The sequence below is a fragment of the Dendrobium catenatum genome, unplaced genomic scaffold (genome assembly GCF_001605985.2).
Source record: "Dendrobium catenatum unplaced genomic scaffold, ASM160598v2 original_scaffold_267013, whole genome shotgun sequence".
Taxonomy (NCBI): domain Eukaryota; kingdom Viridiplantae; phylum Streptophyta; class Magnoliopsida; order Asparagales; family Orchidaceae; genus Dendrobium; species Dendrobium catenatum.
Window position 1 is genome coordinate 37,805 of NW_021585411.1, and position 15,434 is coordinate 53,238.

The 15,434-nt window shown below is 32.8% G+C and overlaps 1 protein-coding gene across 1 annotated transcript in view; it reads left to right on the plus strand.

Annotated features, from left to right (window-relative positions):
• The first annotated feature begins 2,170 nt into the window (after positions 1-2,170).
• Positions 2,171-15,434, plus strand: part of LOC110096137 — a 35,060-nt gene continuing 21,796 nt past the window's right edge. Inside the window, exon 1 of the mRNA XM_020821913.2 lies at positions 2,171-3,227. Coding sequence (XP_020677572.2) covers positions 2,171-3,227 — 1,057 coding nt within the window. The remainder of the gene's footprint in view (positions 3,228-15,434) is intronic.

The window sequence follows — 15,434 nt, forward strand, 5'->3', positions numbered from 1 at the left end:
GGAAAAAGTTTTGTATTCTCCTAAGGCCCACAAGAAATGAAGGAATTCATGACCAACAATGACTACCATGACATTGGATTCTATGGACCCAACTATACTTGGTGTAATAACAAAGATGGCCTTGCTAGAATATGGGAAAGGTTAGATAGAATTTGGTTAAATTCTAAAGCTATCATGGATTTTCCTAACGCAATTATCAAGCATCTCCCAAGAATATCTTCGGACCATTGTCCTGTTCTTCTATAGCTTGCAGATAAAGCAAGGAATTACAACAAAGAATTCAGGTTTGAGAATATATGGTGCTCGTATGAAGCAGCTAAAGGTATCATAACCAAATTATAGAGGAAAAAAACTATGGAAATGCTAATATTCTTCATAGGAAAATTAAAAGGTCTCCTAAGAACCTTTTTTATTGGAGTAAAAATAAGTTGAAGGAGTTGAACATGAGAAACAAGGTGCTTAAGCAGGAAATTTTGGAGTTCCAAAACAGAGAAGCTGCTGCTGGAGGCTCGAGCCAGGGAGATCTATTTCTACTGAGAAGCAAAGTTGCGGAATTTAATGCAACCCTGGCTAGAATTACAACTTGGTGGAGACAAAGGTCTAAATGCTAGTGGATGGATGAAGGCGAGAAAAACACAAGATATTATCACACTTATGCTTCAGCCAAGAAGAAGAGCAATCAAATTCTGCAAATTGCTTGGAAGGATGGATCATTGGTTTCAAATCATGAAAACATCAATAATATTATGGAGAATTTCTTCAAAACAAAATGGTGCAAGCGCAGCTGTGATTCGAAGAATTGGCCGAATTTCAAAAGTTATTATTGCATACAGGTTAATATGAGGAAAATTCTGGAAGCAGAATTCACTATTGAGGAGTTGAAGTTAACACTCAAGAATATAGGCAATAATAAATCTCCTGGAGCTAACGGTGCAAATGCCTATTTTTTCAAAAATTATTGGAGCATTGTGGAACAAACTACATGGAATGTTGTTAACAACTTTTTCAAAATAGAGGAAATTCCAGAGCAATGGAAGGAAACGGTGGTTGTGCTAATTCCAAAAATACAGAATGCTAAAGAATGTTCCAAGTTCAGGCCAATATGCGTATGCCAAACAATTTTCAAGATGCTTGCTGGTATGATTCTAAATAGATTCAAAAATTGTCTTCCGGTAGTCATTTCTAAGTTCCAGGGAGCATTTGTACTGGGCAGGAGTATTTCAGACAACTGCCTTATTACACAAGAGATTGTTTGTAAGATTAGATCATCTATTGCTAAGCCAGGTTATTTCCTTCTTAAACTCGATATGGAGCAAGCGTTCAACTGTATGTGATGGGAAACACTTGATCAGGTCTCAAAGTTGACAGGTTTTCCAGATAGATTAATCCTTCTAATTCTCCAATGTGTTTCAAACCCGAAATTCTCTGTTGTAATTAATGGTAAAAGAACTAAATGGATAAATGCTTAATGTGGATTCAAGCAGGGGTGTCCGCTGTCGCCAAGCCTGTTCATTTTATGCTTGGATCTTCTATTTAAAGCTCTTAATGAACGTAAGGTGCAGTTGGGGATGAGACTAGCATCGAATATAGAGAAGATCACACATTTAATATTTGTAGACGATGTCTTAGTGACTGCTAAGGCTTACAACAGGAATGCAAAGATGCTGAAGAAAATCTTCAAATGTTATTGCAGTTGGACGAGCCAGGTGATCAACTCACAGAAATCCATGGTTCTTTACGACAAAATTGTCTCCAAAAAGAAAAGAAGCAAGTTAAATATAATTATGGGATGTAAGGAAGTCAAAGAATTATTCTACTTGGGTATTAAACTGGTCTCAGAAGAATGAAAGCTGAAGACTAAAATAGCACCATTGAGAAAGCAATGTGTAGACTTAATTCTTGGGGAGCTAGATGTCTTTCTATGGATGGAAGAATTCTTCTCATTAAAACTGCCTATTCAAGCATGATTACTTATCAGGTAGCACACTCCCTCATTCCTAAAAGAATTTTATTAAAAGTTGACAAACTCTGCAGGAACTTCTTGTGGCATAAAGAGACTGGGAAATAAGGTTTGCATTATATTGCTTTGGAAACTCTATGCATACCTACCAGCTTAGGGGGTTTTGGCATACATGGAGCTGTGGCAAGTTAGGGTCCTTTAAGATCGATAATGGTGTGGATGTTTTTACAGAACAAGAATTCCCTTCTCCATAAAATCCTCTTCAAAAACTTTGGAGCCAAAATGTGGGATGAAAGCGCAAAGAGAGGTGCATCTACTGCTTGGAAAATTATTAAAGAGGGCATTGATTATCTGAAACCAATTGTTAGATGGCAGGTTAACAATGGTAATAGTATCAATATCAATGCTGATAATTGGATATTAGATAGAAGCCTCAAGAGATGGCCGGCAACATGTAATACGGTGGACATTGACGACAAGAAGGTTTCTTTTCTTATGGATGAAGATGGTAATAGAAATTCAGAAAAACTAACTGAATTCTTTTTTGGAGATATGGTAAAGATCATACAACAAATGGAGAAGGGGGCGAATAATATAGAGGATAGAATGGAGCTTGTTCATACCAATACAGGTAAAACTATATCAACATTATGTGCTGAAGCTATCAATTTTCAAAGAGATAGTAACTATAATAAGTATAATTGGCTGAAGAAGTTAAAATTGGACCAGAAAGTATTCCTATTCTGGTGGAGAGTGTTGAATGGTGCTTTACCAATGAAGGAGTGGTTAAGTTACAGAAGATTGGCTAATTCTAATGATTGTCTGAGAGGTTGTCATGAGAATGAAGACACAGAACATGTTATCATAAAATGCAGCATGCTGAAGGTATTATTACAAAAATTAAGAAGCTGCGGGTTCAATGTTCCTGCATTTCAAAATCTGGATGAATGTACTACTGCACTAAAACAGGCAGCTGATAAGGGTCTTGTGAAGATCTATGCTTTTGCAGTTTACCATAGTTGGAGATCAAGGAATATGGTCAAGCACGATAATTCTGAAATTCTTATAGCATATGCTGTTGCAGAAATTATTTCATATACTTCGCACCATCAGTCAAATCCAATTGAAAAGACCTGGAACACCAACCAGCCAATGCTGTCTAAATCTTGGTGTCCCCCTCCCCACGGTTGGATTAAACTGAATGTTGATGATGCTCTATCTGTTAAAAACATGGCGGGTATAGCTGTTGTTCTAAGAGATTGCAAAGGTAGAATGTTATGTGCATATGGTAGAAAGTTAATTCATTGGGACATTGCCTATTTGGAACTCAAAGCTATTCTTTCTTTTGAAAACTACATTCAAAATTGGTTTTGTGAATATAATGGAATAATCATTGAAGGAGACAATGTGAATATCATGAAGATGCTCCAAGATACTATGAACTTGAAGACTAACAAAGGTACCAAACCGGACCTATCATTCTTACAATTTTTCAATAACGTCATTTTCCTTTTTGATCATACCGATTGTAATAAGACGACTGATTTTTGTGCCAATTTTGCTTTGTTAGGATTTTTTTTTTTTTGGATTCTTATATTGAAACTGACCTTCCTACAAGTTTCTTGTACTTGTTTAGGAAGGACAGCCCTTTGTAAGCTCTTTTTTCCATCTTTAATGCTAATTACATCTTCTATTAAAAAAAAATAGTCACCCTAGAAAAATACCAAAAACATAAAATCTTTGAAATATAAAATAAGATAAAGGTTCCTTACAGCGAGACGAGCAAATATCTCAATTAGGCCAACTGATAAAAGTTGCACTGTGACCTTCAAATCTTGGTTTCCTCTTTTCTCTTTCCTTTCTTAAAAACTCAGGCCATTTCTTTATTGTTGAATTAAAGAGGTGAAAATGGATTTAAATAAAAATATTATAATGCTTTTAGATATTTTAATATAATATTAATATAATATTTAATTTAATTAATTCTTTAATATAAAATCAAATAAATCATTTTAGGAATTCGAAAATTATAAAATATATGAAGAAATAAATCATTTTATTTAAAACATATTAATTAAATTATTTACAAAATGGGCACCTAACGGTCCCAAAATTCTCACCTTTACTGACAGGTGTCAATTCCTTAAGGATTTTCATTGGTGTCCAAAAATTATGAAAAAAAATCATGAAAGTAAAATACTATAATAACAAAACTATGGCTAAGACGGTTTATGATTTAGAGTAATAATGACTTAAAAAATTTTTGACAAAGTCAAAATAAAGGTTATTACAACAAACTACCTTTGCCTAGCACACTGGCTAGGCAGTGAGACATATTGTATCCGAACTAAAGTTATTACTCAGTTCAAGGAATCTGATCCAATATGGGCATTGGTGGTCACTGATTCAACTAGTTCATGACAAGACCACATTCGTAATAAAATTTGTACTCTATTGGAAGATTTCAGCTCCAACTCTCCTCAAGAGCTCCCTGCCACCCTCTCATCTTTATGAAACATTAAGCATCAAATTGATTTGCTTCGTAATGCTACATTGACACTTTGATCTATGCAGCAACTACCACCAAATATGAATTTTTCCTGGTGATAAATGGAAAATAGCTTTGTAAAACTCCATTCAGACTCTATGAGTGGAGAGTCATTCCATTTGGTTTATACAACGTGTCTTCCACCTTTATGAGAATGATGCAAGATATGATAAAATTGGTTTAGGGAAAATTATGCATCTCATACTTTGATGATATTTTAATTTATAGTGACAATTTTTGCAACACAGAGACCATCTCAAATAGCACTTTAAATTATAATGGGAGCATAAACTGTTTCTCAACCTCACAAAAATGTGACTTTGCTACCACCCAAGTTCAATTCCACAATTTTGTTGTATCCAAGGAAGCCATCCAGATGAATCCGGAGAAAATTGCAAACATCCTCAATATGCCCAACCTGAATTCCTTCTTTGAAGTTCATATATTTTATGGATTAGTGAATTTTTATCGCAAGATCATTAAGTGATTTTGTATTCTTATGTGTCATATTACATACTACTTAAAATCTAAAACCTTTCACTGGGGTGTTAGACCTCAAAAAGGTTTTAAGTCTATTAAGAAGGCTTTGACATCCACCCTTGTTATTTCCATTCCAAATTTTAATATACTTTTCACTATTGAAACTAGCACTTCTTATATAGGCATTAGACCTGTGTTGTCCAAAGGAAGGCCAGTTGCATATTTAAGTCCAAAGCTTTGCTCATCCTGACAATGGTGGTCACCCTATGAATAAGAATTTTACTCAATTGTTTGTGCTCTTAAATAGTGGGAACATTTTTTATTGCATCAGGAGTTCATCATTTGTATTGATAACAGAGAACTTCAATTCATTAATATTCAAAAACATGTTAACTGCATACATGCATGCTGGGTCACCTTCCTCCAAATGATTTCTTTCTTCTGAAGCACCGATCTGACCAGCACAATACCATTGTTGATTCTCTTAGTAGAAATATGATTCTTCTAACCCAACTAAAAACCAAATTTTAAGGTTTGACTTATCATAAGGAGCTTTATGCAACTGATCCTAACTTTGCAGAAATCTAGAATCACTACCAGCTCCAGGGAAATTTTTTTGGTTTCACTATTCAGTATGGCTATCTTTTTTTAAACAACTTTCTTTCTATTCCTTTGTCATCTTGGCAACAACATTTACTTCGTCAGACCCATTCTGGAGGACTCACAGCTCATGCCAGCCAAGAGATATTACTATTTTCTTACAATCTCATTTTTGTTGGCCTTGCCTCCATTATGATGTATATTATTTTGTCGACTATTGTTATGTCTGCCAAGGTTACAAGGGGGGTTCTCAAAACATAGATATTTATTTTCCATTGCCAATTCCTGACTCCAATTAGGAAGATCTTAGCTTAGAATTCATCCTCAGTCTACCCCAAACAAAATGAGGTGACGACCCAATCATGGTTGTCATCGATCGCTTTCAAAATGGCACACTTCCTATCATGAAAGAAAACATCAAATGCACTTCACATTGCCCTTTTTTTCATCAAGTCATTCGGCTATATCGGGTACCTTGAAGCCTAACCTCTGACAGAAATGTCAAATTCATAAACCACTTTTAGCATGAATTATATATACGGTAGGGCACCAATTTGTGCCTTAGTTCAACTGATCATCTTCAGTTCACTGGAAAAATTGAAGTTGTCAATCGTACCTATAGAAACATGCTTTGATGTTTGGTTCAAGACTATCCAAAGTAGTGGGAAGAGATGTTAAGCTCAGCCAAATTCACTTACAACTATATGGTAAACTATTTCACAAGTAAGTTTCCTTTTAGCAATGTCTAGACTAAACTACCTAATCGTGCATTAGATGTTGTTGTATGTGCGAAGTACAAATCTGAGACTACTTCAACTTTTTCACTAATAATTGCTCTCAAATACTAAAAGAAGTTTTCCAACAGCTCATCAAGGCCAATCAATCATATAAGACAGCTGCAGACATTCACCGAACATAGAAACTATTCCATGAGGTGATCTCATCATGGTTCAAATGCGTCATGAACATTTTCCCACGGGGCACAAACACAAAACTTAAATACCGAATGATTGGCCCTATTTCGATCATTTCTAAAATCAATGACAATGCATATATTATGGATTTTCCACCTGATAATCATTTGTCCCCTACTTTCAACATTTCAGATATTTGGCCTTAACACCGTCCCGATGACTCTCCAATTATAATCAGTTAGTTGGAGTCAAGCTCTTCTAATGTCGGAGGACTGATGCATCACATATTAGGCTCCAACGTAGTATTATATTAGTTGCTCATTCTTCGCTCACTTCATAATATTTTTGTTCTTATAGTAGTATTAATATGTTTCATTGGTTGCTACATAAATATTAAATATAGAAAACTATATGATAGGAAAATAAAACTATAGGAAATATACATATAGGAAACAACTGTTGAGATGGAGGCAATTTTAGATATCATCGAATAGACATCTCTTTGTTATGTGGAAAAGTTTTCCCTTTTTTTATTTTTCCTTTGAATTTCTCTTGTTTCAGGTATCCTTTAGGAGGTTCTTGCTACTGTTGCCAGTCTATGGGTTGCATCAACATTGATGATGTACTAATAAAAATTAGAAGAAATATCATAATACTCCGAAATCTAATTTTTTCTGAATTTTTGTGATGATGTGGCTAACTATAAACTATTGGCAAATAAGTTGTAATTACATCCAACATAACCATGAAAAAGAGTTTGTAAGCTTCATTGCCATGCTCTGTCTGTATGGATTCATAATAATTCATGATAAAGCATCTTGGTAATTCATTTTTGTTTAAAAACCATACACGAATAAATGTATAAATTATTCCTAGATATTTTCAGTGTCTATTTGTCATAAAAGGTTTTCAAACATTCATTTTAGTGCCTCAAATAGCTAAATTTGAACAAAATTGGCCTTATAGCTTACTTACTCATTTCTTTAGATGAACATTGATGGGAAAAAGCTTTATAAGTGGGAATTATGAACTTTTAGGGTTGATTTCTCCACTCAATATCATATAAAAATAATGAGATTGGCCCTAAAAGACAAAAATATCCTAATGAATAGCTTTCTCGACCAATTGTTGTCCAAAGAATTATCAAAGTTGGTGATATGATCAAATTAGTCTAATTTTGGTGAGTTGAGGTATAAAATTGATATTTATAAAAGTCTAAGGGTATAATGAACATATTTATAAATCTAATGATCATTTTGATCTATTTATAACACACACTTCCTCAAATAGTCAAATGTGTAGTCTTGTCACATATAAAAAAGTTTTAAGGCACCATATAGCTTACTCTTGTCCTTCTAAATACCTTATCAATTCCTTATATCTCCTTGCATTTTTATACATGTTAATTATTCCATAGTTAAAAAAGAAATTAAGCTGGAATACATATTTGTAGAAAGAAAGTACAATTTTTTTAATTTCTCATTGAAGTTTTGAGATAGACTGAGTCAAAACCTCATGATGCTGACATTTTCAAAATTCGATTTGGATGGCCCTGAATATGAGTTTAAGAGGTCTAAATCTAAATAGTTTAGAATAGATATATAAACTATTTATTATTTTAAGAGCAAATTAAAAACCATAGACCATTGTCGAGCAACTCAAAAAAAAAAAAATATTAGAGATTTGATTTTAATCTATTAACTTTTATACACACAAATGAGCTCTTGGAAATAGGTAGCTTTATATTTTGTTTTTCATTTTTTTATTTTTTTAATTGGTATCAATATGTGTTAAAGAAGAGAATGTAAGAGAAATAAGGGAAAGGAATAAGGAATACTTTGTTGTATATTATTTGATCATAATATAATTCTACTTATAGGATTTTACAATTAGTGAAAAAAAAAAATTAAAAATTTGTAAAATAAAGCATATGTGTTTCCTACTAAATCATGACAAAACTGAATGGCATAAATGAGGAAAATTCTAGGGACGGTGGAGTGTCATGCTCGTGATCCAAGAGACCTTTCCATGGCTAAGTATTATTCATGCCTTATTTGATGCTTTCCTAGGCATTAACCTACTCTCACATGCCGCCAAGGTGGTTGCAATTCCTAATGGGAATTTGACCTATGTGTGGGGATTAATGGTTGGAATTTATTAAAGAGACCACTCCATTTTGATTTATAAACATCCAAAAATATTTGGAGATCTAGCCAGCCCTCTGTCAAGATATGAATAATTTATTGAATGATGGAATTTATAAAATTCATGAATCCACATTTTACAATTTTTATTTAGTCCAAATGGTATAATAAAGTTTGAGAAATACTAATAGTATGTTTTATTGTCATAATAATAAACCATAGGAGTTTTAATAATTTCATGTTCTTCTTTGGGTAATTTGAGTCAAATTAAGTTATTGATTTCATTGGCCAATGGTCTAAGTTTTTCTTTTGCACCACGCCTTACTATTACATTTTACTATCGCTTTTCCAGGTTAAAAAGATTACTCCATGTATAAGTATAAGAAACCAAAGGTGGATCTTTTGTTAGATACTGCCAAATTAGAACTAATATAGGCTTCTATGATTTTTTATTCTCTCTTGTTGAAGCAAAGTGCTTTTTCGAGGCTTCCATTTAGGTATTTAGGAATTTTAAAATTACATTAATGTATTCTTGATAAGGTGCATGCATGAATTAAGTGCTAGACTCAAAATTAAGGTGATATTTGATTAAGTATGATCCAAATAGATGAGTCTTTCTACCAATATTTGGTATATTTCTTGATATACTAGAGCATTTGTGTTGACTTTACTCAATTTAATATTAGGACATATTGGTGTGTCTAGACTTCATTTTTTGAGAGAAGTTAATTCTTCAAATAAAAAATTAAGTCTTCACATTCAAATAATTTAACTCCATTTCAAAGTTTAAATCAAATTCATCACAATGCTTTGCCATATTAATCAAATCAATGACATCAAAATAATCACCTGATAATAAGCCCAGATTATCTTTAGATCATGTGGTCAATTACTTATAAATCACCAAATAATTCTCAGTGATATGATCATGCAAATGCCAAATTACCCCTTAATAATTGACATTAAAATATTTATAACCTATGTCACTAGATATGTCATCATGTGGAAATTGGCCTTTAAAGATTCCTAAAATCCATAAAGCATGATCATTATCATTAGCATGATATATTGAACCCTTGGGGGACCTTGGTTGACCATAGTTGACCATAAAGCCACATAAGCCCTAAAACCCTAAAACCTTCTGAAACTGAATTTTACTTAAACTTCAACATAGCTCAGTCAAACCAAATTCTGAAACCCCTTTTAACATACTGTTACTATCATTTGGGATGCATTGAGCCTAAATGCAACCCATGGTCAACCTTGTTTGACCAAAATGCCCTTCAGGCCTTTAAACCTACATTTCAATCATGGATACCCCACCAATCCATGTGATCACCTCTAATAATTTCAAAATAACCTTTGGAAAACATTGAACCTAAACCCTACCCTTAGTCAACCTTGACTGACTAAGTCAACCTAGATTGCAAAAAGGGCTGTATAAGCACTCAAAAAATATTTTGAACCAAAGGACCTAGCCAAATCTTAGGACCACCTCCAATAAGTCCAAAATATCATTTTGTATTGATTGGACCCAACCTTGACCCTTGGTTAACCTTGGTTGCCCAAGTCAACCATGGTTGACCAAAAACTCATATAAATTATTAAAAAATTGAAAACCAATGAATTTGACTAAATCAATGCACCAAACTAATGGGGACTATCCATTGGGTCATTATGAGTCTTCCAAAAAATGTTTCAGCCCTTAGGCCCGCTTAATTTAGCTATATGGGTTGAATCAAGTGCACCTAAAGGGTTTTTCTTAATTCCAAACCCAATCCTCATGGAATTAAATTCTATACTATTGTAGTAGTTATCCCTTGACCCTATGCATATGTCACATCAAGCCTAACCCATGGTTTAACCCAAGTTAAGTAAATGTGTTGAACCAAACCCTCTAAAACAAAAATTCTTGTGCCCAATGCCAACCTAGCCTAAATTGGACCACACCAACTCTTGAATTATGTTTTAAATCTTTAGTACACATGCCATAGCTTGCCCATGATTTCTAGGTTGCTATTGTGGCAATATTCTTCAAAACAACCACTCTCTAATCATTGCTTCAAGCATAACTTCTCCAATGACCCACCATGTGTATTCAAACTCTCTTGAATCTTCCCTTGGCTCTTATTTGTCTGTCCAAAATTAAAATGGTGTTGGCCTTTACTTAGGTAACAAGATATTGGCCATTGAACAAAATTTCTCTCTTTCTCTATCTATTATAGATACCCCAAAATTTTCTAAAGAAAGGGTTAATAGCAACTTCCTATATTCCTTCATAGAAAATACAAAAAGAACATGTTTTTGTAGTCATGACAGAACGGACAGGTAGGTAGAGAGAATGGCGTAGGGGTCATAACATAAAACATTTATGCCTTGGGAGCATAACACAGAGTGAACGACCAAGATGAGGTATTTATTTATAACATTTAAATATGATGTTTTCTCTTACTAAAAATACTCACCACAATCATATGTCATTAATTTACTTTCAGGCTTAACTACTATTAGCACTAGAGTGCCGTATTGAGCTCCCTTGATTTATATATAATTTACATCATCTTAGACTTGACTACATCAGACACCTACTGTTCATTCGGCTAGACCATCATATTCTTACTGCTTTGGTTAAGATATGATATACTGCAACAAATATGTTCTACTTGACTATTGGCAAGATGACCATAATTTTACAGGATGTTCAGCTATTTTTGGGGATTCAAGTGGATGGTCCAATAATTAAAGGGCATATTGTTATTGGGTTAGGACTGCTTTTTTCACACCCCAGTTTGGCTCAGCCTTTAACATTCAAATTGGAGTATAATAGAGAAGGACTTCAACATACCCAACTCCACACTTAATAATAGGAAGTATGTACTATATCTTACTGAACATCAAACATACTTAAAACAAATACAAAACTATACTAATACTTTTAAAACTTACTTGCATACCAAAAAATTTATAAAACTATCCTTTAGATCACCTCTAAGATCTCTTTGTACACCAAAACATATTTACACAAAAAATGAACGATCACCTCTTTCTAGCCTAGTGCCCAATGCGCTCCTTTCCCTTACCTGCAGTATAACCACTGCTAATGAGCTATGGCTCAATGAAATACACAAGCCATGCATAAGAATTAATAATAATATTTTAACCATTTAGAAAGGCATACCATTCGTGACTAAATAACAACATGGTTAGAGCACCATTCACATGGATCACAAGAATACATAACAGTTCTTTTCATCTTGCTAATTATTCAACATCCTTTTAACCTGTCATATGAGGTCTATAAGCTTTTGCACCATTTCAATTTTCCAATTCAATGTTGGGTCTTGCTTCCCAACTTTTAGAATTGAAACTGTTCTCTCAACTCAGGGTTGGTTCAAAATTCCCAACTTTTAGACTTGAGAGTATAGGCTTACCTCAACAGGTCTTTCGCCTTTACTTGTGCGGGCTTATCCCCCAACATATGGCTTAAATCACTTTCTTAATAGCAATCCTTTTTAGTCCTCACGACATATGCTAGTATATACAATACTTTATGAATAATTATAGTCAAGCATAAACTGAAATAAATTGAATAAAACTAAAATAAATGCTATCAACCATAATAAATTTGAATAAATATGAATTGCAGTTAAAGAAAAAATTTATTAATTTCTATAGAATTGTTAGGTATCTCACTTCGTTTCTAGAATAGTTGGGTAAACTGATTCACCTAAAGTATTCTGATTCTTTCTCCTTTTGTATACCACTATTAGAACGTTAACTTGCTACAGTAATTCCTCAATTATATAATTTATGATTCCTTCAAAGTTATTATAATCTTTTTCACAAGCGAACTACTACGTTTATAGCAAAAATATGCTCTACTCATTTGTAGGAGGTCAAGTGCAGAATGCGGCCTCGATGCAAGAAGCAATAAATGATGGTTTGAGATAGTTGACAAGGCTTATTGATTAGTGTATATTAACTATAACAAATTGATACAATAGAGCATCATCCACCACCTATTAAGAAGACACACAGACGTCGGACCCATATAGAGGGGTCGAGGAAATCAATTTCAGATGCACCTATAAGAAATGAAGGCACTGAAGTTCGTGTTGACAACATCCAGCCACCAAGGCATTTCATGTACGTCGACTCTAGAGCTCATCGCTTACCATCAACCTATGAGGTGGGTGGACCTTCAATGGATTGTGGAGTCGATCCATACGGTGCAAGACCATATTCAAGTTATTTTACTTCGGTCGGTGCATACTTTCATACTCCCAGCACAACCCAGGATGTCAGCTAGTGAGAATAGTTTGACCTGTACACCTCATATATTATGTAAATTAATGATTGGATTGGTTCATTGAGTTTATTAGCATCTCTAACGCAGCAAGATTTTCTTTTACAACAAAAACATCTAGATGCAGGAATACTAGAGGAAGATAATAATGATGGGGCAAATATACAACTGAGAGCTCGATAACCACCTACCAGATATACCCATGGCACTGACGCCCTTCCATGCCGAAGATGAGACTACTTTGCATTTATGTATATTATATTCATATGGTTTCTATGAAAATCATATAACTCTATCTTATAATATATTTAATTTTCTATAATTATGCTTCTAGTGATAATTTACATAATTTTTTGGTTAATATAACATATATTAACATTTAATATATGCCTTGGACAGAGAAAACATTTTAACACCTAAAAGGTATGATAATCAAGAATAGCTAACCTTCTTTAATATAACATAAACTATTTGTATCATATAAACTATGTTAATAGAACTGCAAGTGATAAAGAAAGGACTATATAATGCTATTTCTTCTCCATTAAGGTATTAGATATAATAAGCAAGATAATGAAAATACAATAGAAGATTTATATTTGTTAAGAAACACAAGTAGATGTGCTTGGAGCAGAGTTTGAGTTGGATAGAACTTGACAAGAAACTCAAACTCATATTAAAAGTCTTGTCAGTCCTTATCATTCAAAAAATGTCTCGGCTTGCTTTCAAGTAATAGCTCATTCATTAGATAGTTATAGGAATCTAATATGAACTTGTTATAAGTGTTATTTATGATATAAAATAACATGATCGATGTCAAGGTTGTTGCAGCCAATATCTGGCTCAACACTTTTACGTGGATAGCTTATCTGTAAGAAATGAGGACTTAGAAGATGCCTAGTTTTTTTTTTTAGAACCTTATCTGAACTTATTAAAAACTGATGATATTTAGAAAATATCCCGTCTTATAAAGTTTTACCCTTATTAATTCATGATGCACATGCCAAAGAACATTATCCCCATCTTTTGTCCATTTATGTATGCAATACCTAAATATCTCATTTGCATTTGCCTTTTGCTCCAACAGTCTATTACTGGTTCGTTCTATACAAGCATGCATTTTTTTGCATGCATCATCATACCTTTCTTTATTGGGGATGCCTCAAATCTTCTTCATAGATGACCAATACATTTTGAAGCTCTAAACTCAAATCTTCATATAAATTCAGATCATTCTTAACCACTCACAAATCTTAATATAAATTAAAGAAATTTTAAAAAAGTTTTAATTAGTGATTAATTTAAATTAATTCAAAATAATTTTTTGATTAATTTACTTAATAATGTATAAAGAAATTATTAATTAACTTAAAAATTTATTTTTAACTCAGTTATAATTTAATAAACTTGCTAATTAATTAGTCATTATTTTTCCTCAAGTAATTTTGTCATTAATAATTAATTGTGGATTTCATATATATTAATTAATTTTCATATCTTAAATTATTTATGTAAAATACACAAATTAATTATCTTTCTATTATATTGTATAATAATTAATATAATAATATTTTTTAAATTAATAAATTATTATTTAATTATAAATTAGTTTGTACATAATTTATAAATTTCTTTTTAAATTTAATTAATATCTTAGTGAACAATATTAATCTGTTACATTAATCTAAAAATATTAAAAAAATTAAAATTAGATTAAACAATAGAAAATAAAATCAATCCACTAATAAATTAATATATAAAATAAATAAATCTCCTAACCTATTTATGCACAATTGATTTGACTTGCCCATGTCAATTAGCATTTATTTAACCATCAACGAGCATTATTCGGGCATCGACGAGGAGAGAGGAAAAAATGCCAAACTATTAAATGTAGACATAAAAATTCTCCAAACAGTTTAAAAATTTCTTAAATTTGTGAAGAATATGCCAAACTATTTAATACTTTAAAATTTCTCTATGGCGAATCCATTTGATTTATAATTTTGTTTTAAATTTTCTCCCCTTATGCTCCAACTATTAATTTTAATTATCCATATGCTCCCTTTTTTATTTTTTTTTATTTTCACAGGTAAAGCTTAACGGGCAATATGAATTTTATGGAGGTCTTTGCTTAATCCTCCTTAGCCATCCGCGTACAGACAAAGGTCGGACCTCTTACACTTCAGTGACTCTAGAAGTCAACCTTATTCCCTGCAGTTGGCAATCCCATCTGACAACTATCCCATGCCTTGAGCCATAAGAGATTCTCCCCAAAATAAACCTCTAAGCCGCAGTCAGACTCCGAAAAGTCTACGCTACAACAAGAAATTTTAGCTCATCGGAATTCTTGGTCGTTATGGCTACGGTGGGCTTGTCCAGATGGAAGTCACTGGGAATATGGAAGACTTCAAATTTATGGAGGAGCTTTTTAAGTGAAGAACTGAGAAGTGATCTATGAATCCATTTATTCCCTAATCTT